The sequence below is a fragment of the Hyposmocoma kahamanoa genome, unplaced genomic scaffold (assembly GCF_003589595.1).
Source record: "Hyposmocoma kahamanoa isolate Upper Pololo Valley unplaced genomic scaffold, ASM358959v1 99879, whole genome shotgun sequence".
NCBI lineage: Eukaryota > Metazoa > Arthropoda > Insecta > Lepidoptera > Cosmopterigidae > Hyposmocoma > Hyposmocoma kahamanoa.
In genome coordinates, this window is record NW_020656077.1 from 4,551,801 (window position 1) to 4,579,205 (window position 27,405).

Consider the following 27,405-nt stretch of genomic DNA (forward strand, 5'->3'; position numbering starts at 1 on the left):
CTTAATTTACATTGCCGCGGAACGGAATGCAACGGTGTGTCAATTTCCCCTCGCTGCGCGAGAATGTGCACGCAGTCGCTGGAATGCTCGAATATTGGCGATCTTGCTCGCGACTGCGTCTTGGGGCTGTAGTATTTCGTCAACGTTTGACATCACACTGCGCCTGTCTTCACGTCACTTCGCGCGGATTCACAAGGCGCCGTCTAGGCAGCTGTGGAAATTCCCGCGAATATTTGTATCTTTTGGCTCGTATCTAGTTTGTACATTACACAATTGACATAATGTTCATTATGCTATGTACAAAATTCGTTCAAATATTTCGTTACAAAAATCCGCTTCCATTCCGTTCCGCCGCAATGTAAATTGAGCCTTAGGTTAACCTGAATCAACCGTGCTTGAAAGATTTAAAAAAATTGACGCCGAGGTGACGACACAAAATGTATTTTCATATCGAGCTTGCATCACAAATAACCAAAGTGAGTTGTCTCAAATCGAAATCTATATTCACAATCCAGAGGGTTTACTTTTTCTTGTCTTGTCATCTTATGTCTTCGGCCCTTGAATGTACCCGCAGTAAACGTGCTTGTGCATCACGCCGTCGTTATTCTAACTATACGAGAATTGATGGAGTCTTGAGACAGATAATATGGTCCAAAATTCACTTTATTGCATGAGCACTTTCATTTTATTACTTCTAAAATAGTTAGAATATGCTATTACTTCTCAAAGATAAATTTTTTTTTTTTTTTTTACGTATATTTTATTAAAATAATTTAAATATGAATAATTTTATGTTTTTATTGCTTTGTTATTTTATAAAATAGCGGATAATTGTATAACATTCCTGTAAATTAATATTTTAGTCTCAATTAGACATTCGTACAGCTATATATAATTTAAGTAATTGTATATTAAATAATAATGGTACATATTTCATGAAAGCTGCCATTTTTACACCAAAATTAGACTAAGATTTTATAAAAGCCTTCTGTTTGACAATCAAGCAGTTATTAATACGTATATTTATTATGTTGCAATTAGTATTGTAGCCATTATTGTTACAATAAATTATATAATAAAATTGTATGATATAATTAACGTTTTCTTATTTCATTTATATAATTACCATGATATCACTGCGTACAAAAAATATACGAGAATCCTAATTTACTAATGTTTACTTCTTCTTCCTGTCCTTATCCCACGCTAGGTGGGGTCGGCACATCATGTATTTTTAAAAACAGTAATATCTATTTACTACAAACTCGAATCGAGCACATCCGTGAACTCACGCGTGGGTAAGTTAGGCTCACAAATTAAAAAGATATAGTTATGGCATTGACTTATTTATTTGTAAGTCAATGAGTTATGGTCGGTCTTATATCGTCATTGGTTATGCGTGTCAACATAATGGTGCATTTACACCAGGTCGTCAGCCGACCTTGGACAGACTACTTCGCATCTTTTTTTCAGGAGGAAAATCCGTCATGGATACCACGGTGGCACAGGGAGGCGCGGCGATTATTTGAGACTCCTACTCACTAAACCCCCCGGGTTTCCCCACACCTCGCATCAGACGGGGCGGGGATGACTATGTGGTTTACCTGGAGACTATTTAGGAATTGACTCTTGAACTCAAGTAATAGTGTTGGCGTCGATCGCCAAAATCTTTGTTATATTATTATTTCCTCTATGGCGGCCACTAGGCTAGTGCCAGTGTCAGTTTTATAAGAATAATATAAAAATTATGGCAATTTTCGCCAGTGTCAGTGAAAATATCATGAAGAAAATAAATCTATTATTTTTACAAAACTGACAAATTACGGCATGGTGCAAAGGTATCGCCAATAAAACAAAAAGAGGAAGACAAATTTAATATGGATAAGCGATGGACACATTGATGAAGAATAACCGTTCATCAACGGCGGGATTTTTGTATACAACTGTTTTTTTGTTTTTATAATACCAAGTGACGGGACGAACAAGTCGTGCGCCTGGTGGTAAGCGACACGCCTATCCATAACAGTTGTTGTGCCACTTGAAATCGCAAAGATCTTAGAATCACTGCCACTGCTCCCGTCACCCTGAGACATAAGTTGACAAGTCCCATGTGCCTGTAATTTCTCCAGCAAACAAAGTGTGTAATGGGGTGTGTTTTAAGGTTTTCAGATGAACCCCTGGCTATTCATATTAATACTTGTGTACAAAGAATAGATTGCTCTACTACAAATTACTAAGTATAATTGATTCCATCAAAAACATTTAATGTTCTAAGGGGACCAGTTCTCTTTGGGTTTAAGTTTATATAAGAACTTTATGTAGGTATGGAAAAGTACAAGTTAATTGGCAAGTTTCATCGCTTTGTAAAAGACTTTTTCGTGAAACAGCTTCGATATTATAATGTATATTTTTGAGTGGCTCTCAACTTTGTAAAAATGATGATATTAAATTTAATCATAATGATTTTTATGTACCAAGGCGATAATATATCTAATTTCCAGCGAACTAAGCCGCGGTCAAACTATATTATTGTGTTATTACTTATAAAGGTAAAAACCAGCCGACGCAGACATTGAAAGAAACGAAAAATTTATAAAAATCATGTATTTTGAAAATGTGGCGGCATAACAGGGTGCTCCGGATAACAAACTATGGATTTCCGTCAAGTTCCGTCGGCAAATTAGGGCTACCAACATTAAACAAACTGACAACTATAAAACGTTAACTACAGAGGTGGTCTTATTACTAGAGTAAAAAAATGTCGTATTTCATTATTTCTTCTAGTAACATTTCGACAACTTTCGTTTGTCAATTTTTATTGTCCTTTTACGAGTTTTAGGAATTGAACATGGATAATTCGTAATAAATTTACCAGCAATGGCTTCATCGGTGCAGAATAACCGTTCATCGCCGGCGGGATTCGTGTACAACTGTATGTGTTGCAAAGTGTGTAATCGGGTGTGCTTTAGGGCTTTTAAATGGATTCCTGTGCTATTGATAATTTCCATCGTAACTTGGTCCTATTATGCGTACGTTATTCAGTTATGCATTTGTGAGTATTCTATTTGTTTTATCTTAGCGTGTTCTCATATCTCTGTATGTCAAATGGACGTCATTGTTGGCCCAATTTTTGTTGCAGTTACAATTGAAAGCACTGTTCAAAAATGTGTGTATCTAGTGATATTCCATATACTACTCATCATGTTCGCATGGTCGTACTGGCGGACGATTTTTGCGGAAATTCAACCAGTTCCAGATAAGGTAATCTGAGATAAGGGTTACCCCATGCTCTCTTCACATAAAATAACGCAGTTTGTCTGACAACTTTCACTTTCATGACCTTATTAAAACAATATCAATGATTTTGTACTCTGTTTTGATTTATTTAGTAACCAACTTACAAAATATCATCATAACCTATTGATGTTTTCATGTAATTCTTTATCTACCCACCAAGTAACAATAATATAACATTAATGGCTAATTTTCTTGGAGAGGCCTAAGTCACTTTTTTAATATATAATTTTATTGCTTATAAAGGAAATGCATTTAAAAAAATGCCTTTTTAATTAAAAGTTTTTTTACATCAAATATCTGTGTATCCACACTTTAACTGGAGTCAAACATCATATGTTACATGTAGCCTGAGCAGAGTCAATTCAAACATTATATATACAATATGTAGGGCACATTTAGCCACAATTTAAGGAGCAGCTGCAATTATACCTTTATAGTAGAAATTATATCTGAAATTATCAAAATGATAATGATTATCAGTATATTCATGACATGTTTCGATAATATGATAAAATTTATTATGTGATACGGTGCTCTTTTCTAAATGATGTAGCTCATAGTGGGTTTTCAGCAAGCTATTTACTATATTTGCAAACAACTGTGTCATCTCAGGGTGCATACTTTTATTAACTCCACAAGTCTTTTCTGAAAATTATAGCCGCAAACTGCAAGCATTTTGTTTTATTTTGTTTTAACACATCCTTTGTGGACCTTCATAGGCCGTCCATAAGAACCCGAATTAGGTTAGTCACAGATCCGCACATGCCTCATCGGAAGTGTTAAGTATCAATTAACTATGTGACAATATTATCAAGTTCTAGACCTATAAAGGTGAAATACTCACCTCCAGAAGAAAACATGATATTCTCCTTTCTTTAAAAAGTTATGAATGGAAATGGCATTCTACAACTCTCAATTACCAGGGAACCATTGCAATATTTTATAGGTAGGACATGGAGACTTGCATTTGTTTAAGGGTTAACAAATGTGAAGCATAATGTTTAGTTCCCATGTATTTAGCTTGGTCCAATTATTATCGAAGATGTTGAATTTCATTAAGACATTACAAAAATGTAAAGGCAGTGCAGAAAGATTTTCTTTTTTTTTATAGTATCAAGTGATTATCTTACAGTTTAATGTGTTCACCTTTACCGTGAATGTTACCAATATGATATGCTATAATGCAAGAACAATTTTAACTTATTATTTGTCTAAATGTGTTTTAAGACTGATTTTCAGTAATTTTTTGTAAGCTCTTAAAAAAGCATAATTTAAAAATTCTATAATATTGTAAGAAGCAGTACCACCATTTCTAGAACATCCGCAGTGTGTGAACACCAGACTGTTCCCTTTTAAAATGTTTTGTCTTGTACACAGTATAAATGAAAAATGTAATTACAAGTATAGCATTTATGTTTCAAATTTTGTCCTAATTTGTACATTTCTTAGATTTGTTTCACAGGTATATAATATTAATTTTGATTTAAACATTTCAGTATAAACTGCCTGAACGTGAGTTAGAAAAGTTGTTAAGTGCAGAATCTGAGGAAGCACAGCGTAATATACTTGAAAGCTTTGCAAGCGATCTCCCCATAGTCACAAGGTAAATGCTTTTATGTTTTATTTGGTTATTGTCAATGACGTGTCAACAGGCTCCTGTGCTGTAGTATGCATTACAAGTCAATAATATTTTGTTGTGATTGTAAATATCCACTACACCGCCTCATCCTTCAAACTTGTCTGGTAGGTAACAAAGACATACTGAGGTTTCCCAAGACAATGCATCACTAAATTCACTTACATGCAATGATTCACTAATTCATGCTTTTTATTTTTATAATATCAAGTGAGGAGATGAACAAGTCGTGCGCCTGATGGTAAACTGCTCGCCTGTCCATAACAGTTGCAGTACCACTCAAGAGCTTTAAATCGCAAAGATCTGAGGCGTAATGCCACGGCGCCCGTCACCCTGAGACATAAGTTGACAAGTCACATGTACCTGTAATTTCACCTCGTCCTTACCCTTCAAATCGTAACACAATGCTGACATTACTGCTTGGCGGCAGAAATACGTACGGTGGCAGTACTTCCCTGGACGAATTCTTTCACAAGGAGCTCGACTGCTACTAATGCTATTCTTTACTCGTTAAGTATTTAAACGCTTTGCAATGAATTCGCATCATTTGGAAAAACTTGGCTTTGACCTTAGATAATCGCTCAAATCAGCAGAACTGTGAAAGAAGAAGAATTAGAAAATAAAATACTCGGTAGGGATTCGAGATTTCGCCTATTTAGTGTTTGAGATATCGACAGAATAAGCTATTCAGTAGTTATATCCTTTTGTAGATAACTTGTTTGTAATCAAAGCGACACGCGACGATTCATGCCATTACTTCGCGTTAAGCGCTCAAAATCTATTCTAATTTTATGTTATTTTATTTAGTCTATTTTATTCGGGACAACTAAAACTGAAATATATTAATGGATAACTGCCCTTAATACATTTTTAATACATCTTAACATACCTGTAACACCTTTTTTTAAATTACACTAATAATAATATTGACTTTGGAAATATTTCTCAATTAAAAAGTACTAGTAATAAACATAATAAATAATTAAACAAAATTAAATAATCTTGTCTTTCTTAAAAGAATAATAGATGAAAGAAAAACCGAAAATGAAGGTCATGAAAATGAGTAATATACAATTATATTATTAGTACATGGGTAGGGTATCAATTTATTATAATTGATACTCTCATTATATTATAATTGATACTCACGTACTAATAATATAATTGTAATATAATACATTCGTCTGGCAAATTTTGACGTTAGGTTTGTCTATCTAATTTCGGTGGTAATTTTTATTATTTGAATATTGGAGAATTATGAAGTATTATTTTAATATTCGAGTGTAGTAACCTGATATACTATTTCAAATTTCATGATAATTTACTCGAATACTTAAATAACAAATAAATTGCCACCGAAATTAGGCAGAGAATTTTGACCTGAAAATTACCCATACAAACATGATGCATTATATTTAATATAACAAATTGAAGGAATTAATCGTTTAGGGATCGCTTCTTTATTTCTTGAGTATTATGTTTTACCCTTACCATACACTTGCCTGATTGTTGCCCGTGGTATAACTCAATAGTGGAGGCTTTTTCTTTCAGAACTGCAATGTTCACATGTGGTATAGTACCTATTCATAGATATAATCCATTGTATAGGTATAACATTAAGTACCACCGTAGCCGTTTTTATTAACTAATTTGAATCTATAGGTTGTTCTTGTTACACCTCCAGCTAAGACTTTTTCTCAATTCTAGACTGCGACTGAAAATGAAATTAAAGATGCGACAAATATTTTGTAAATCAAAAGCACAAATTTTAGAACGATCCGCTGATATAATACCCGTACTGACGAGGTTTGTTATTTTATTGAATACTAGTAGCTAGAATTGAGAAATTATGGTCGAACAGTTTTTATATAAACTTTAGTAGCAGTAGAGTCATTATAAAAAAGTTCTTCCAGGGAAGTAGATACTGCCACGTTACCTGTTTCCGCCGCCACGCAGTATTGTGAGCATTAACTGCGTTCGGGTTGTGAAGGATAAGGTTGCTGGTGAAATTATAGGCTCATGGGACTTGTCGACTTTATTTCTCAGGGTGACTGGCGCAGTGGCAGTGCCCCTCTGAGTGGCACTGCAATGGTCAGGCCTGTCGTTTACCGCCCGTTACTTGGTACCATAAAAGAATAATAAGAGGAGTGTATCTAAGTTGTGAATCAAAACATTATACAAAATGTTTCCTCTAAATTGTCTTCATCACCTTTACTCGTACTATATCATATCGTAGTGTAGGTAATTAGCAGTAGGAACGAGTAGTTTACGCCTTAGCTGGAGTTGCATAGTTAAGTTGTCATACGTAAAACTCACGAAGGATTCCTTGTAACGTGGTGAGTTATATTATGCTCAGTTGAACTTGCAGCGTTCAATGGGAAAAATAAATTTTATTTTCCTCTATTTTACCTCGCTATGAACCATATAACACACACATAATGACGTCAAGCTCGTAGATGGGATTGGCGGTTAGTATGTTTAAGAGATGATTCATATTAAAACTAGTTTATCTAATTTGCAACTCGTATAATAATTGTCTCTTTTCTACTGGTGTTTATTCATTGTGATAACTGGCACAAGTAAACTTGATCTTCTTTAGGCCACCACGGCCTCTAAGATATTGTACACTTAACACAAGTAAGCTTTAAGTAAGGTCAAATTCTCTATATAAGGTATACGACCCATGTTTGACCTGACATGACCATGAATCATGCGTCGCTTACACGCCTCTTGGAACAATGCTATCAGTTGACAGTCATCTGAGGGCGCGTTCCCATTATGTCATAACGTTTTATTTATCGTTGGACGACTGCCGCGTCCAGCCTGTTCCCATATCTCGACTATCTATCATGACTGTGTCGTGGACGTTTATTTTATCGTTGAACGACTATCGTGTCTAACTAGTCCCACTAGAACGTGACGACAATGTATCGGTTCATTTGTGCCTTGTCGTTTGCACGACGGAATTGTTTGAAGCTGCGATGATGTTGTCACATTTTTATGGTGACGTTTTATTTATCGTCACACGACTGTCGTTCTAGCTCTTCCCATTATTACGACAGTCAGCCGTCATAACATCAAAAATGTCGTAAACATCAGTTAACCGTGTTTTACTAAGCAAGTCACGACACTTTGAACGGCACGACTGTCTGTCGTCACGACATAATGGGATCGCGCCCTGAGAGATTGACCGAATTAATTAAACCGGTGCGACCACAACCGGCTGGCCGCGTAAAGACGGACCTCCGTGAAAAATGTGTATTGTATATGTATGGACTTACTGCTCTTGTTATATGAAAAATTCTTTCTTGATTTGACATGGTGATAATAATTCATATAGGTGTATATATCATATAGTTCTAGGGTTTTCTTTTGGAACTAACACCATTATCTTATGGGCTATGGCCTGAAATAGATGGTTTATTATTATTAATGTAAAGACAGATTTAAGGCCACAGCAACGTGACCGCAATTTCGCGAAACACATTATGCCACCGATATTAAATGGTATTTATGTTAATAAAGTTGACTGAGTTACACTAGAGATAATTGTCTTTATCCCTTTTTTTTATTCACCGCCACCGCACTGACGCGACTTTTCAGCTATATTAAAATAATGTGTATGCATAAGTAACATGTTCCGCCTATATTGCGGCAAAACGTTGTACGCAAATTGCCGTGACCTTTGTGGTACAAGGAGGTAATCTGTTTCAGAACAATGTCTGGCTCGGTGCGTTATTGCAACCGATGCGTGCTGGTGAAACCGGATCGAGCGCACCATTGCAGCATATGCGCGCGCTGCGTCCTCAAGATGGACCACCACTGCCCGTGGGTCAACAACTGTGTCTGCTACTTCAACTACAAGTTCTTCATGCTTTTCCTCGGCTATGCTCTCTTGTACTGTCTCTTCATCATGGCGACGTGCCTGCCTTACTTCATTAGGTTCTGGAAGGTAGAGTCATTTTTATTCTAACGCATTTTTAACAGTCATGTTCGTTTTGTGTAACGTGTGAGAGTAAATAATAAGTCGCGTATAGATTTATGTCGCTGTCTGTTGTATAGTGAATATTTCTTTAAAAAAATTTGGGTTTATTTTTTATACTGGAGTGGATAGAAAACAATCAACTCTTAAACATAGGCGGTTTGCTTGCCGTCGTTATCAAAGTTAAACCAATTTCTGTGCAACTATAATTAGAGGATTGTTTAGCTTTTAAAGTACTTCAATGTTTAAGAAATGTTCCAATGGCACCGATAGCGTTGTGTGTATAATTTGTAAATATAACAGAGGCATTAAGAGCAACTATGATGTAAGCGAACGTAAATATAACAGGAAAGAACTTTAACAAATATAATAAGAAGAAGAAAGAAATAAACATGGAAACGACCACGTGAACGAAAGTGACAAAAATTCTAAAATACGTGCAGTCGTTAATATGTTGCTATTGTGGTTGATGCGTCAATGTAGCGCTCAACGCCTCACAAATTTGTTTTGGTCGTGCAATGTGTAAACTGTTTGTTTTGTTTACGCAGCTTGTAAACATGCCGCTTAAAGGAGTCACCACACTTATCGACATGGAATCGTATTAAACCGGTCAGAAAAATCTTGATGTCCATGTAATAAAAGCGAAAATGACGTTGTACGTTTCGCGTCGGCGATCCGAGTAACGTATTTCTCGTTCATATTGCATGGACATAAAAGTTTAATGACCGGCTTAAGGCTATTCTGTGTGAATAAGTGTGGCGAGTCCGTAACACAACACTTGCTATGGGATAATCACTAGGGTTTAGTTTAAACGTGTTTTCCAGAATATTATTATTTACGCTCATTGTAAACCGAAATAAGTAACACGCGCGTCATTAGAATTCATGAGTTACTATTGTGCGGGGTGTATGGAATTTGACGAAAATTTTGTCAAGGTATTACACATGTTGGTAGCGCGATCTGTCTGTTTTAACGCGCAATTCCTTAGCACGCTGTCGATAAGAGTTACATTTGCAATTAAATTATTAAATATATTTGTTCGAATAACAACACGTGGATCTATTATAAATAACTACCAGCGGCTGTTGTTTATACACTCTTAGCGGAACAATTGTAAAAACCGTAAACTATTGCGACTTTTTTAAAAGAAGGTCCGGCTATTTTATTTTTTTAAATTAGGTTCTATTTTTTCTATAAAAAATTAATTGACTTTTATTTATCTTCTTTATATATCTTTATTTTCCATTATTTTTTTAGCCATTATTTTCAATTTATTTGTTTTAATTTCCAACTAATCCAGGATTATCGAGCGGTTCGAGGTTGATTTTGCGTTCTTGTAAATTTCGTAAACATTATTTGTTTATATATTAAACTTTCATGTAATCAATGTTAAACTTACAGTTTTTACATTTTCAACCGTTTCTGCTTTTGTCATTAAATGTAAAAAAAAGTTTTGATTAATTTCGATATTTTTCAATAAAGTTTGTGTAATGCTGCCGTAAGTCGATGTTAAAATATGTCCATGCTATTTTTATTTATCCTACTGTCCATTTCTTATTTATTTAAATATATTCGTTACTATATTATATTCTCACTACTTTTGTTCATATAAATATGACAGTGCGTGTACTTTTCTCTGTAAATTCTCTATCGATTGTTCCTTACACCCTGCTTATTAGGCGCATGTTCATGTGCATGTGATATTGCACGTAATTGTGCCCTTAGGAAAGTTTTTTTTTAATAGTTATTGTAAATTGTATGATAACTGACATGGAGGTTACTTGCAAATGACACCCGTATCAAGTTAAAATAACATATGATGATTGTTTTACTAAAGCTCTTTAGCAGTGGCGTAATAAGTATTCATAAGAGATCGGTTTTTTTTTATCTAAACATCAAGTAATACGTATAGAATGAATAATACTTTCCTCTGAAATCGTAGAATAATCAAAAATAAAAGGCAAACAATTGAAACAAAATGGTTATAGTTACAAAACTTTTGTTTTAGATAAATACATTGTGGTCAAGCGGGTGTCTATTAATTATATTAAAAAAATATATTCACATTATCGGAATTTAATAATTGTTTGTTACACATATACAGAGTATTTTTTTTAATGGGACAGCCATCATCACCACTAAAGAAATTAGTCAATTTTGTTCATTTTGTTCGAAAAACATTTTATGACATTTGACCAACTTCTGCTGTCCCGATTTTTTCGCCCCATATAATGAAATGATCCCTTCATGAAACAGTCGATCAACATTATAAAAAAAAATTGATCATTTTATTAATTTTCATAGACAACTCAAGCTTGACCAAAAAATTTACTATGTCAAAATTGTTTTCACTAAAAAACACTTTATGATTAAAAAAACACTCTATATATTAAAATACAGTAGTTCTGGGACTTCAGTATATTCTTCCTTAAAGTTTGGATAAAGATAGTCCACCTGTGGGGCATTTGGCAATACATATTTATTTTACTGGGGTGCTCAAAAAGACCTTTGGATTACGAGCTTTACGAAGAGCACAATATATTTTGACCGCGCATTTGTCAATGTTCATTTTATATGGAAGCCGTGCTACGACACGATGGGTGTGTTGAGCCGTGGTATCTCTTTCATCCTATGTTACCTACTCGAGCACTGGTCATTTTTCCAGTGTTGCCAACATGTTGTTATGCCACTGCACAGTGAAAAATGTTTGGAAATTGAGTGTTTGATGATGTTTCCACAGATATATCAGGAATACAAGCATGCCCACTGCGACCGCTTGACACAGAATGGAACTATAATATCTAAACAATGCATGGATATGTTGAATGTAAACGGATTTCCTTTTTCTTTAGACCGCTTTTAACGCTTCACCTTTAGAATGATGAATGATAGTTAGTGCACATCGAAGTAGCTTTTTTAGTAACTTTAATTCTTTCGGATACCATACTAGGGTTTTTTTTATTATAAACCAGAAATCGTCGTGTTCTTACGTTTCCACGATGTTCTTTTCTTTTTCGCAATGAAAACAGTATTGCTGTCCAACTTGCATTAAACCAAATAGTTACCGCAACTGAATTCTAAGTTTTGACGAATTCAATACACTATATATGTATGACACATATGTTATAATGTCAACATACATTATATAAATAGTGAGATGGCTTATCAATACTCAAGTCCTGACTTGAGTATTGAGTAGAGTTCTGGAATACGTCCCCTAAGACCTGATAGAGCCCCGCTGACTAAGTGTAATGTGAGCATGCGGCTTGTTCATAGTATATCTATGAACAAGCATACAAAACATACGCAGGGTGACTAATAATAATTTTGATAACTTGCTTTACATCAGATAATTTTAGTTACGCTCTATTGGATACTCCTTCAACGTAGGTTTGGGCTATTAATCTATCATTATTTGACATAATTACTTTTATCATGGTATAACATACTGAGTTAGTTGAAATGTATTTGTAGCAATCAACAGTTAATTAGATAATTTAGAATTATAACAAACGCTTATCACTATGTAGTGCAGGCCAAATGTCAGACATCAATTCTCATCACTTTACATCCTGAACATACGACACTAGATTGTAAACAACTTGTCGTAAATATATTTTTTATCACTTATATTTTGTTCTACATTGTTTAAATTTTGTTTGCCGGTATCGCAGTGGGAATGGCTTCTTTATATGTTCTTTGTGTACATCATGAAAGCATTTAAACAATGTGGAACTTAGTAGATTTTCTTTGCGTAGTATATTAATGCGCTGTGAATTATCAAATTTTTTTCGTTTACTTTGACACATTTGCAATATTGTGTGTACCTTTTAGTAAAAAAATTGCGATTTTTTTAAATGCAAATGTAAGGGACAGAGTCTTTTCGTCCAATAATCGTTTGTCGGAATGACGACAAACTTTATAGAATTTTTTTTTTTAAATACGCCTTATGATATCACATGACCTCGAGATAGAGCTGATATTAGCAGAATAGCGGAAGCACCTATTTTCCGTGTCAGTGGTCGTCTCACAATGCGTTTCATTTGTTGGTTACATATTAACAACCCAAGTTATCACATTTCAAACGTAAATAAAGCTATACTGCGGACTGAAAACACAATGTCTATAATCGGGGGTCTGTTGCCTGCGGTACCCAGTATGCAGTCTGCACCGTCCTTGGAAATAATTCCTTAATACAAAATCCGAACACCAATTTCGATATTAAGACTAACGATCCTAGATTACGATTAGGCGAAAGATGGAGGTCAGGGTCATAGCAAGTGGAAGGCTGTTTCTTTGCGCACCTCTATGGGAAAAATGCGTGAAGTGTATTTATATATCTATAGGTTATTTCTACACAATGAAATAAGATAAATCCGCCTAGAGATGTGTTCCTAGAGATGTTCCTAACTATTTCTGTAAATTTTTTATATATTTTCACAATTTTTTTTATAATATAGAAATAAATGTAAGAAAATCTACTGCACAGCTGCGCGTTAAATAGACCCTATCACGCTAGAACGCTATAGTGCCAAAGTCTTTAGAGACACTGTGTGCCTCTAGGACACGTGACAAGTTAATAGAGAACTTGCATTAATATGCCATTGAAGGTTCATTTAAGAAGTGACAAAAAAGTATTTCATATTATTTTAGAAACATAGCAACAACCTATGAGCAAAAAGGAATAAACGGTTCTACGTAACAATTTATCACTTCCAATAAGTGTGACCTTTTTTCCTTTGTTGTTCTTTTATTTTTAATATTAAAAGTTGCTCATAATGATGTTTATATTTTGCCTATGATTTAGCACTACGTATATACATCATATTACAATTGCGAATTTACGTTAATGATTTGAAAATAAGAGGTACTTTTAATGTGAATTTATAATCTTTTTAACTGCCTCTGTCGCCGAACGGTTACCACGCTGTACTGCCATGCAGAGGTTCAGGGTTCGATTCCCAGACTGGGAGAAATATGTGTATGGCCTGCATTTATTTCTCTCATGAGTTTGGGTGTAATTTGTGGTTATCTATTTGTGTGTCCATAGCACCCGCGACTCAAGGGTTTCCCTAGTGCTAGGAGTATATTGAAAAAATCTTGGGTTTTTCAATGTTTTGTTATAGTATAATAAATTATTAAACAAATAACAGCAATATGTCCTTATCAGTCATAGTAAGAATTAGGGCCTTCAGTCTTGCGGCATTTTCGCGTACCGGGAAAAAATCTCGGTACTGTCTCGAAAATTACCGGAAAAACGAGAATTTCATGGAGAGGCTTCAGTTGACCTACTTTAAAACGTAACAACAAGTTTACAGATAGCAAAACTGCTGTAAATAAAGTAATAAAACTATTTTTAATTCAATTAAAACAAAATGATGTTCATTTAAGTGAGTACAAAATTCTGTATTCCAAGCAGTTGTTCGAAGTAGGGAAACTAAAGCTCTATTAATGTCATATAAAATGTGTACGAGCGTTTAACTTTAAAATTTTGGATATGTGTAGTTTTATTTATAAAAAGTTTTTGATGTCGTTGTACTCATTAGTACTTTCGATATCAGCTTAAAGGTTTTTTATATCTTTTATATTTACGGAATAATTCCCTGGGCACTTAACGATTACACCCGGTATACTTCCCGTAGTTTGTGCCATCTACTGCGATCTTGCACTATCCTCACTCATCTATGGCCCGCAACTTCGACAATGTCGTCTACCGAAACTGCTATAAATATTAGATTGTCACCTCACAATCTATATTTCGTTACAGTCAATATAAGGGTTAATATTAATCTTCAGTGCTTGTTGCGAACGTGAATCGATGGTACGAGGTTGCTAAAGCGAATTTTATTAAATGTGTAATATTTATTTCAACAATAATACCCACTTTGGTTGCCCAACGATTTGCACTTTAGGCGCTGGACGAGTAGGTCCCGGGTTCGATTCCCGGTAGGAGAAATTTGGAAAATGACTGGTCTGAATGTTTTGAGTCCCGGAATAAATTCCATTCCAGGTTCTCATAGCACAAGAAAATTCCCTAGTTTACGACCGGGCAGTTGGCGTGTTTGTCTGGCACATTATTATTATTTATGATAATTATCTATTCTAGATTATTTTTTATTACAATTATGATTTTATATGATGATATATCTTACATGATAAAATATCCAGTTATGTTAATTGCTGACGGACATTCATGCAATTATTTGAAATTAATTAAAACGATAATACACAATAATAATATGGCTCCTTAACAGCGACCGATAATGTCGTGACGGAAACTTGTTAATTTCTTGAATTATGTACTATGTGAATGGACTCGGTTTTTGCTGCATGTTGTTACTTATGGGTGTCAGCATACTTATTAACGCAGTATCGGCTTGAGCCGGAATAAAATTTGATGCAATAAGAGCGAAAAGACATTTTGGCTTCTCGGTATTACTTGGACGTAATGCTTTTTTTGATGCGATTTCCATGTCGATAAATGTGGTGACTCCCTAAGGCTGAGATTTAAAAAACGAAGTTTACCTTCGACTAAAAAATGGCGAGCTAAGCAAGTTTTTGTATTATATATACGAAACGAACTTTTGAGCAACTTTAAGAAAGAAAATAAAATTAATTACAGTTGAAGAACTATAATTTGCACCGATGAATCTGTTGGAACGGCTTATCCTTTCTATTACAATAGGGTATTACTCAAAGCGTACACGGATTTAAGAAACTTGGTCCATCGTACCAGTCATGGGTACGCCAAATGCATTGTCTGAATTGTAGTTTTTAACTATTTCTTCACTCAACAAGTCATCTTTTTTATAACGTAGATATCTCGTAAATTACCGACTGCTGACACTTTTCTGACTAATTCAACAAGTTCTTTACGCATAAATATTATCAACTTTGGAAATAAGTGTCAATGCGTAAAAGTGTTTAAACTAGTTGTTTGCACAGTACAGATGGCACATGCGTTACGGAGACGGTTTTCTCTTTTGTCCTATTGTACTAAGATGAAGTGGTAAGACGAATCGGTGTGAATAATATTTCGCCAACTATACTTTCTTATTTTTGCTTAAAGTTCGATTTAAGTTTGTTTTGTAAATAAAAAAACCATGCATAGCTCGCCATTTTTGCTTAGTTAAAGTTCGTTTTACTCTGTTTTTGGTTTACTTTGGTTTGGTTTAATGTGTCTGTTTTTGGTTTAGCATTTCACACATTAAACGCACACTCAAAGTCGTTCTATGAATATGTAGATAGAACGAGAGTGTATAGTTATGAAATGTGTAGTTGACGAAATAACAATTTATTTTATATTTGTAAATGACTGTGCATGGTGGTGGTAGTACAAATACGTAAGGTCATGAAGCCGAAAATGTTATTTACGACTATGGTATTTTTTACAAAAAAGAACTGTATTAAATTAAAATTCCACAGACTGGAGTTATCATGGAGGATGGCGACTTAGAAGTAACGAAGGTATATATACATATATATATTTTGTTTTAAATGAAACGATATTTTTATACGTTGTCTACCACCACCATATCGACTTAATAAAATTCATTGATAGGAGCAAAAAAGGTATTTTTTGCTTGTACACATGTGTATGGCTAGCGAAATATTTTAATATTTGCATCGATTCTTCTTATCGCTGTGTCTTCCTTAGAGTACAATAGGACAAAAGAATGTCATCTGTATAATGAAAACAAATAGGTTAAACACTTTACGCATTGGTATTTAATTCTTAACTTGGTAATCTTTATGCTAACTTTGTTGAATTAGTATGAAAACAGACGAGCAATCGATATGTTACGAAGTACGCAGGAGTTAAAAAAAAACTATCTGATGAGTAAATATATATTTCAAAACTGGAAATCAGATAAAGCGCTTAACACACCAATGACTCGTACCATGGACCACGATCATTAAGACCACGTACGTTTTAAGTGAAATAAGTGTTAATGGTTTTATTCACCCATTGTAATAGATAGGATAAGTCGTTCCGAGAGATAACATTCATCGGTGCAGATAATATTTCTTCAACTATACCTGTCTATGAAATGTAGGTTATTATTTGGGAATGTTACCTAATGAATTTGCATTGCGTGCCGAAAGCGAATTGTGTTGACAATTGCGTGTTTTTGCTAAATAGCAACCGCTCAAGCCTCTAGTAGCGCCACTCCTGCTGGAAATTCCGCTGTGTAGTTTTTTCCAAACATAGCAATACTCTATGACAAGGTCATATACATCGAGTGTATAACGTGAAATAGAGACGTTTCATTTAATTTGTTTGAAAACTATTCTGCCAAATCATTACCGCGTTCCGATTGGCCAGCCCGAATTCAAACATATAGACGGTCGTTGTCAATTGTTTCACTTCAAATGACCAGTTTAAATTGAGCTTTGCTATAATGGACAAAAATTGCAAAATTACATATTTAATTACCGATGAAATGTGATTCCGTTTGTTTTGTAATTAGATGTGTTGCTGCTTTTCCCACACCACCGAATGGAACAGCCCCCATAGTTAGAGATATTATCTTTATTACAATAAATACAGAATATTTTTGGAATATACGGACACTGGTCAGTTGCTGGTGCTGTACTATTTCGGTTTTCTAATTTGTGATTTCACCGCAAACGAGAGTTGATATTTAAATGTGATATGGATGGATGCCCTTCATTTCGTCTCTATTTCTGGTTATATACTTGATGGTCAAATATATCCATTGTTATATGTCCTTTAAGGAATAAATACGATAATGTCAATATGAACAGCTAATATTTTGGTCTGGTAATGAAATAAATTTTGTGTGACGTAATTAGATACAGACATTTTGATCGGTACTTAGTTACCTCACTACTGCTATTCACTTTGGTAGTGTAGGTATTTTCGCTACATTTTGGTTGAGTATGAATATTTTGTAGGAAATTAAAAAATATATTCTTTTATTTTTTTATTATCGCATAATAATCATAATAATAGCGTGTCAGGCAACCACACCGAAATCCTGGTTTGAAACTAGGGGAATTCTCTATAGAAGCAGTAGCCAGAACATCCACACCAGAGCCAATGTAGAAAAGCTCATTTCCCAATTTGCTCCCAACATAATCGAACCCGGGATGTCCTCACCCAGAGTCGTTGGTACACTAAGACTGTGTGAGACACAAATGACCTCTTAATGGGTACTATGTGGTTCTATCCTACTGTATAGTATTTAGCTACTTTCAAATGTGACAAATATGTACCACGGTTCTGAGCTATTACATTATATCGACTAATTTGTAATTGTATTTGTTTCGACGACAGTCGCCATCTGAGGTCCCGGATTTGATGTGGATTCGGTTGTGTGTGTGTGTGTTATTCGATCCCCAGCAGATCAGAGCATATTCAATGTAGAAACTTGCCTTGCTGTATTGCCTCGGCTGGGTGTTTGTGGTACCATCGTTGTTTCCGAATTCCATAACACAAGTGCTTTAGTTACTTTGGAATCCGAGCAACTTATGTGATATTGTCTACTATTTATTAATTTATAATTTATTAGAACAAACGAATGAAACTCCCTCATTAAATAAATAAATAAATAAATAACGCACACACTCAACATAGCCCCGCACTAGGGAAACCCTGTGTCGCGGGTGCCATGGACACACACATAGACAACCACAAATTACACCCAAATTCACGAGAGAAATAATTGTAGGCCATACAAATATTTCTCCCGGCCCGGGAATCGAACCTGGGACCTCTGCGTGGCAGTCCGGCAATGTAACCGTTCGGCCACGGAGGCAGTTAAATTTGAACAAAAACATTGAACAAAACGTTAATATTTCAGTGTATGTTGTAACGTATTCGTTTCTACCCGAGATGTTATGAGTCAAAAGTCACTTAATTGACTCAATTGACAGCTTGACCTTTTGATTTTGCTTTCTGTTCCGTTTTGTGATGACACAGTCTTTATATTAAGCAGTAACTCGCCTTACTAGAGCGTATATGTTAATACGATTGTTCCACATTACGCTAAAGAATTCCTTCTCTACCTCTGTAAAACTTAAAAAAAAAGAGGAGGTTCTCAATTCGACTGTATTTTTTTATGTGTACCTTTGTGAACCGATTTCGATTATTCTTTTTTTGTTAGAAAGAGGGTACATCAGTTGCGGTCACATTCAAACTTGAAGAAGCGTCGTGAATTGTTTCACTTGAAATAGTCCAGTTTAACTTGAGCTTTGCTATAATGGTCGATAATTTAAAAATTACATATTTAATTACCTATGAAATGTGATTCCGTTTGTTTTTCCCACACCACCGAATGAAACAGCCCCCCGTGGTTAAAGATATTATCTTTATTACAATAAATACAGAATATTTTTGGAATATACGGAAACGTACACACAGGTCAGTTGCTGGCGCTGTACTATTTCAGCTTTCCAATTTGTGATTTCAGTGCAATCGAGAGTTGATATTTAAAAGTGATATAAGGCCCATTTGCCTGATGAGTTGCCAGGGATGGATGGCCCTTATTTCGTCTCCATTTCTGGTTATATACTCGATGTTGAGTTATACCTAAGTATATTTTGTTAAAAACTTGGATTTTGTGATTATCTTACTTATAACTTACTATAAACTTAAGTGTCGCTTAACCTCATAATATAAGTTGCATCCGCCGATGTGTAATTGCACAACGCTGCAATTTTCGAACGGCGGATAGTGTAGCAAAGCGATTAAGCGTTGCATTGAACAATAATCTATATAAATTATTTCCTTGTGATTTTTTAAGTTAATATAAAAAACATGTGTTTTCAATTATTTTTTGTGGTGCTGGGCGTTGAATTTTTTTTATCTTTATTTATTTATTTATTTCCTTTACAATATTCTTTGTGTTGGAAAAAAGAAAATACATTTACAATTACAATTAAAATCTAACATCATATCCAAATAACAAAACGAAAATAAATTAATATATTAACTAGTCATTAGTGCAAAATAATTACAATAATACAATAACAATAACGATGTCAAATTAAATGTCATCGGCATGGTTCAATACAAATTAAATGCAAAATAATAACAATAATACAATAATGTCAAATAATAATAATCAATAATAATGTCAAATTATGAATCCTTATCCTCGTTAAATACAATTTAATTTAATGTCACAACAAATTCATCAATACAATAAAATGATTTTTCCAATAAGAAACGTTTCAAACGCTTTTTGAAAGATACGTGATCTTGTACCATTTTAAGTTCACTAGGGAGACTATTATATATTTTTGTTGTTTGGTATCTAGGGCTATGCTTTATAACTTTGGTGCTATTACACCACGTCTATCCTTTCTCCTAGTAACAAGCTTGTCTGACTCGATCTCCTTGTTAAATTCAGACGAACATTCATTCACGCCTGTTAACAACTCCAAAATATAGAGACAAGGAACTGTTAATATAGATAGTTGTCTAAAATAAGATCTACACGACTCCCAATGTGGAATTCTAGCTACGGTTCTTATTGCTCTTTTCTGAAGAGTGAAGGCTTTCTTTACATTATAGTCATAGCTGTTACCCCAAAACCTGATGCTATATCTTAAATACGACTCGACTATAGCATGATAAACCATTTTTAATTCGGCGACAGAGGCTTCATCCCGCAAGGATCGAAGAGCATAGCAAGCTGAACTTATTTTATTTTCTAATTTACTAAGTTCAGGCTGCCAATTTAAATACGAGTCAATGTAAATTCCCAAAAACTTTACAGATTCTACCAATGGTATAATTTTATTTGTCATCATAATGTCCATATGTTCGTGGTTTCTAGCAGTTGTTCAGAACAATAATACGTTTGTCTTACTCGCGTTAATGACAAGATTGTTATTTTTGAACCAAAAATCGAATGTTGAAAGGACCTCATTAGTTTTGAGCTCAAGGCTTACTAAATTTTCAGCTGTTATGACAGCGTTGGTATCGTCTGCAAAAACTACTAATTTTACATTTGAGAACTTGTCTTCAATAAATTTAATTAGGTCATTGGTATAAATAATAAATAGAATTGGACCCAAAATAGAGCCCTGTGGTACGCCTCTTTTAATTTTAATTACCCTTGATTTGCACTGCACTAACTCCTCAGACTCAACACTATTGACCTCCACAAATTGGTATCTGTCTATTGTATATGTCTAGCTTGCCTAAGTGGGCGGTGAGCCAAAAGTTTTGGGAACCTATGATCTTGACGATAAATTTCTATAACGACCTGGCTCATTCCTAAGTTGCTGTGTCCTGCAGAGTTCATATGTTTTCCATGTATGCTTAATATAAGATCTGTAGCTGTGTACGTATATGATGCAATTATACATTAAGCGAACTAGCGCGCACGTTTACTACAACTTTCCACTCTTTACTGGACGCTCAAATGCAAGCTGTAAACGTTGCAACTTGTGTAGACGCGTTATGTAACGCATTGTTACAAAGAGTGTATGTTTAGTATCGCAGCGTGTACGCTCAAAACGACGCCCGACGACGAAGTGTATTTGCGCCGTAGCGTATTTGATAAGGGTTGGTTCAAACTGCGCGCAAAATCTCACCACACCACGGCAGCACAGCACCTGGGCCGCCCACTAATTACGAATAAATATCCACAAAATGCTTTTCTTATATATATATAACAATGTAAAACCATTTCAACATAATTAAGACATATGTCGTCACTTCACACAAGACTGAAATATGTGCATAACATATTAAAACTATGTATCTGTGAGGTAGCGCTGTTCATCCATCCATCTCACAACTCTGTCCGACGAGAACTTTTTCTTCTAGATTTTTGCGATTAGTTTTATACATTTTATATATTATGTAATGTTAGTCCACTTATTTAGTTTAGTTTCAGCTTTGTAGATTGTATAGTCAAGTTTTTTAAATATTATTATTATTCCTGCCACCAGGACTGCCAAGTGCAATCAACAGCACGATGAGCTTAGGCTGTTCTAATTGTAAGAGTCATTATGCCAATCATAAAAAGCTATATGTCCCGGCGACCGGCTCAAGCCAATCAATAAGTGTGGTAACCCCCTAAGTGGCATACTTCCGCACGTGATGAATTTGCGCTTAATGTTTCAGGGCGAATTCGGATCTGCAGCAAACGCTGGAAGGTACCACATCGTGTTCGCGTTCTTCGTGTCGATGATGTTTGCGATATCCCTCGGGTCACTCTTCGGTTATCACTGCTATTTAGTCGCAAACAACAGGACTACTTTAGGTTGGTATTACTATTCTGTCACGCTTGTACAAGCGTAACAAAACTAATTTACATTTTGTTAGCGTTAGCGAAAAACTTTATTTACAAAAAATATTATATATCGCACTTATGGTGAAACAAAAGTGTGAAAGTGACTCAACGATGAATAATTGTATATCATGCATTCCATCATTTTTCAATAAAGAGCGCAAACCTTATAGAAACATTTAAGAACCCTTAAATTGTGCACAGTAACCTTAAAAACCAAAAATATAACGTTTTCTGTAAACTTTTTCAAATGTACGGAAAGGAACAGTTGCACTGGAGCCGCAAGTGCGATATACACTAAATTTGAGCCACCTAGCATTCCAATTGCATATTCTTAAAGGGTTAGATTACAAAAGTATTGTTATTGTCGACGTAAAAGTTTTCCCCGTTTTTCAATTCAAATTTTCAATAAGGAAATTACATATGATAAGCCAATTACAAAATTGTATAATAGTTTTTGATCAATCATTGTTTAAGCTTAGGGCATTTAAAACTGAAAATGCAAGGTTTTTCGAATTATGTGTCCTGGAGTGCACATTCGAATTATTTGGCCATTATCCATCAAAGCGAGAACAGGAGAGATCTCAACAATAAGTAAACGAAGATTTAGGGCGCCTTCAAATAAACGCTTATAGAAAGGCTGCAGTGGTACTACTATGGCGCTGCAACGTCATGACACTTGCTGTCACAATTATTGAGGCGCTACAGTCGCGCGGCTGCTGCGCCACTGCGTTGCTTCTACAAGCCTTTAAATAAATCTCGTTTCTCCTGCATTTTGGTAGACCATTGACCTCAGCCGAAACACCAATGTAGTGACAGCAAACGGCCACACAATAATCTATAAATAACTACATGGTATAAGCAGGTCTTATGAAACCGGTTTTGTTAAGGCTACCTTGTGTCAGCTTATACTGGTAATGTATAATTGATTGCTGTGAAGTGCGTATAATGCGTGGGTTTGTAAGTTGTTAACCGCTGAGGGTTTGTAAGTTCGATATTCAAGTTACAGTGCCTGTATGCATTCATCTCGTCTGTTCTAGTTAGGTAGGACCCGTTTAAGTGTAGTACTTTTACTTACTGCGCAAGGCTTAAATTGCTTGTAAGTTTGACCGTGGTACCATTCGCTTATAAATTGAACCGGGGCAATTCGACTTTCCTGTCCACCTTGTTGTTTTAGAACTTATATTTGTGCGTATTCGTAATATCTTGCCGAAGTAATAATAAGAAATGTTAATGAAAACGATTGTAACCATACATACTTTTTAAGCAAATACTATGTGGTGTACACAGACTTGACACCAATAGATGGACCGTACAATTTGTGTAAATTCAGGTTGCATTTTTCATAGATAGAATATCGATAAACGTCACATGTGTGCGTCTCTCACATGCTAGGTCTGTTTTCACCTATAAAGGTGATATAGTATAATCTAGTAGTAGGTGGTATAATCTATAAAGGTTGTCTGTGATTTAAAATTGCTTTGAAATGTTTTTTCTCTTACGTTCAACTTAAACTGTTTTTAACATTCAAGTATACTGTAGATGTAAATAGTAGTTTAGCACTAGAAGTGATGATGTTGAATGCTCGGGCACTGCAGAGTCGTTCTTTTCGCAGATATGTTAAGAGACACGCGAGAAAAAAGGAAACAACTTAACAGACAGCTCTTCAACCACATCACTTCAATATCTCATTTCAGACGTAAGCAAGTCGAAAATGTTCGTCTTGTTAGAGTATTACTTTGTCGGTTGAAGATTAGATACTGCAAATAGTTGAAACGAAGTTTGTTATTGTTGATCAACCCTTGTACATCACGGTATACATAGAAAAATGTTGACTTAAATCAAGTTAGCCTGTCAAGATATTTGGTGGAATCAGTCACAACATGATTTAAAAAATTTTAAATGGTTGCTGCAATCATTAAAATTTTTGATGTAATCATTGTGTTTGCTAGCCTTAGAATACGTTACAAGGAAACAAGTTATAAGACCGCCTTAAACAACATCTTGTTTATTCCAATCACGTTGTTTTACCAGTGCATATTCTAGTAAGTAAATTAAACTGACAAGTAGAAGAATCGTCATAGACAATCATAGCATGGTATAATAATACAAGTATGGTAATTCAGTACATATGTAGCAGCTTGTCTTGTATGCGTGTTCGCGTTGCATACCACTGATCGTCTCACGCACCTTTCAAAATTTAAACCACTTGACGCCATGTGGGAAAAATAAACTAGGAAACTACTAAACCACTTTCGGTAATTAAAATTGTACTTTGAAACTTTAGGTTAGTAGTCTAGCGTGCAACCGCACTAAGAGCATTGAGTCTCTCAAGCGGCCTTTGTTCTCTACAGATACTTTTCGAATGACTGCAGTTTGTAAATAAGACATTATTGTTTTTGGTAAAAGCTGTCATAAATGTCCCGGCAACACAATCAGCAATGCAGCCGGAAAGCCGTGATGGTGTAATAAGTAATTTAATTGACATTCATTCATCCCAATTTATGCGTAATACTAGCGGGAATTGGCATGGGAAACTATTTTTTTCGGACTTACAAATACACCCCACTACAAATTTCTTTATTGTTTTGTTTTCAACTGATAGAAATCCGAGACGGCCAAAACACAAAAATCGTTTATAGATAAAATGGTTGTGTTTTTAACCGACTTCAAAAAAGGAGGAGGTTCTCAATTCGTCTGTATGTTTTTTTGTATGTATGTTACGCGATAACGCCGGTATTTGTGAACCGATTTTCATGATTCTTTTTTTGTTGGAAAGGGGGTACTTCCATAGTGGTCCCATTTCATTTTGAAGAAAATCATCCACCTCAAAGGATGGCTGTTCACGCATGAAGATTCATTTTTATAAATAGCGCCTAACTTTAATTTAGGAGCAATTACTTTAATGGTTGATTTTGCTATTTCTCCAATTCAAGGCGTTTTTCTCTCAATATACTTTGAGTAGTGAGAACCGATTTTTATTATCTCTAGTGTCAAGTCCTGTATAGTGGCAAACTAGGGGATATTTCAATAAAACTTAGCAAATAGACGTAATTCCACGTACTTTTGAGGTCGGTTTTTTTAGTACTCTGTACTGATCATGTATATTTGTCTTTTCAAACTCATCAAAAAAGATCCGAAAAAAAATGTTGTATCTAATTTGTAGCAATCGTGAAAACCTAAGAATTCGGTATTTGTTTGTTATTGTCTATTATAGCTAAAAAGCTATATGTCATTAGTAAAAAATAATTTCACGACACTGCTGCCATTTGATATTTGTCCCGTGGCTACTGCCGTATGTTATCAAAGTCAAAGAATCGTTTATTCCATAGATAAAATAAGTTTACATTTGAAAACGTCACATTTAAGCTACTGCTTGTTCACTACGCTCACTTCCCTGAGAAAAACGGGCAAGATACTAGGGATTGCTCTTTTCAAATAAACTTAAATGCTATCGAATACACTTTGAATCGAATTTGTGTGGAATTTAGAGCCATATCGTCTTTCCATACATTTTTATCTAACACGTAGTCTTCAAAATTGTAATACGACTTTTCAATCGAAATATTTTTTATGTAGTTTTTAAACTTAGGAAATTATAATGTTAATATATGCTCCGGAATCTTATTGCAAAAACGTATACAGGTCCCCATAAAAAAGTTGTTTACCTTGGTTAAACGAAATCGTGGTGCCATGAGTTTGGACTTATCTCTAAGGTTAATATTATAATTGTGGATATCCTCTTTCTTATTGAAATTATGTAAATTTTTACGGGCATATAAAATATTTGAGTAAATGTACTGTGATGCCACAGTCATGATACCAGTCTCCCTAAACTTTTCTCTGAGAGAAACCCGAGAACGAATCGCTCGTTTTTAACCGACTTCAAAAAAAGGAGGAGGTTCTCAATTCGACTGTATGTCTTTTTTCTTTTTTTTTGTATGTATGTTACGCGATAACTCAGGTATTTTTGCAATACAAATATGGTTTGAATGTCCCGCCGCGGCTTCTCCCATTTCGAACTTAGTTACTTTGCGATTGTACGGTTCATGCGGTCACAAGATACGTTCACACTAGATCACCATTGTTGTGGCGATTCGCGACCCTGCGTATTTGACATACCCATTAGTTTTCATAGGGGTAACCCTATGAAAACTAATGGGTAGTGCGTAAGCACGGCATTTACACTTTACCATGCGGCGCGACAGCTGCGTGTAAATTTTAGTTACAGTGACTTCAGTGAATCACCGTATGAGAACCGCCTTGAACGGCGTAGATAATTGAGTAATTAAATTGCTAAAGCAAGCAGTAAAATGGTATTGAACAAAAACGATGATATTGGCGATTATATCATATATGTTATAAGGTCGCGTAGGTAGAGGACGTGGAAATCTAGAATAGAGCTAGCATTTAGTGAACTAAGTAACACAAAGCGCCGAGCATCCGAGACTAAAAGCGAATATTGCTTTCAGATGCGCTTGAAAATTACCAAGGCCGTTGCTGTACCCCAGGGAAAAGGGTCATAGCACATGCTATCAAGCAGTTGACCGAGGGTAAACTGCAGTCATTTGACAAAAAAATCTGTAGATCGTTTAAACCATATGTTGTGTTAAATTTGTATTGAATTGATATTCAATTATTTTTTGTAAAATTGCTCTACTAGTTTGTTATAATTATTAATACAAAGATCGACACGTAGAAAAAATTCTTATAATCCGGCCGGATTCGAGTCGACGTCGCCTAGCAAACCGTGCCAAACATTATGCCAACTAAGCCACGAAACGAACCAGCGGATCTCACGAATTTTTCTATGTGCTTATTGACGGATCTTTTGTATTTGGTTTTCAACGACTTGTTAACCAACTATGAGAAATCTATGAAAGTGTTAGCTTGTTGGCCTACTCACTGGTTTGTTTGGAGACTCTTTCCTATCAATCGGGTTTGATTTAGGCACAGATGAAGAATTAATTTTTAGGTACCAAGTGATGAAAACTTGCTCATATATTTTTCATAATGCAGATAATGTCTTATCTTGGTTTATAGGTACGGTTGCGTAGGTGAACCCCTTTGGAAAAACAGGTCTTTGTCAGTGGAGGGATTTTACATTAAATAGTAATGGTACCGATGATGACATGGAAATTGTTCTTGATCCTTGGTACTTCGGTATAAATAATAATAATATGTTTATTTCTCCACAAAAACACCTTCAGAAGGTTCTC

General features: G+C 35.0%; 1 protein-coding gene across 8 annotated transcripts in view; it reads left to right on the forward strand.

Moving 5' to 3' along the window:
* The first annotated feature begins 2,834 nt into the window (after positions 1-2,834).
* LOC113239458 (palmitoyltransferase ZDHHC15B) overlaps positions 2,835-27,405 on the forward strand; it is a 39,298-nt gene continuing 14,727 nt past the window's right edge. The window contains exons 1-7 of one of the 8 annotated variants that reach the window (XM_026476482.1): positions 2,835-3,052; positions 3,140-3,261; positions 4,794-4,900; positions 8,648-8,885; positions 11,656-11,742; positions 22,021-22,159; positions 26,659-26,739. In XM_026476482.1, the coding sequence (XP_026332267.1) occupies positions 2,878-3,052; positions 3,140-3,261; positions 4,794-4,900; positions 8,648-8,885; positions 11,656-11,742; positions 22,021-22,159; positions 26,659-26,739 (949 nt within the window). In that variant the 5' untranslated portion in view covers positions 2,835-2,877. Of the gene's footprint in view, positions 3,053-3,139; positions 3,262-4,793; positions 4,901-8,647; positions 8,886-11,655; positions 11,743-16,340; positions 16,383-22,020; positions 22,160-26,658; positions 26,740-27,405 lie in introns of all 8 variants that reach the window. The other 7 variants (XM_026476478.1, XM_026476477.1, XM_026476479.1 and 4 more) reach the window with 7 other exon arrangements.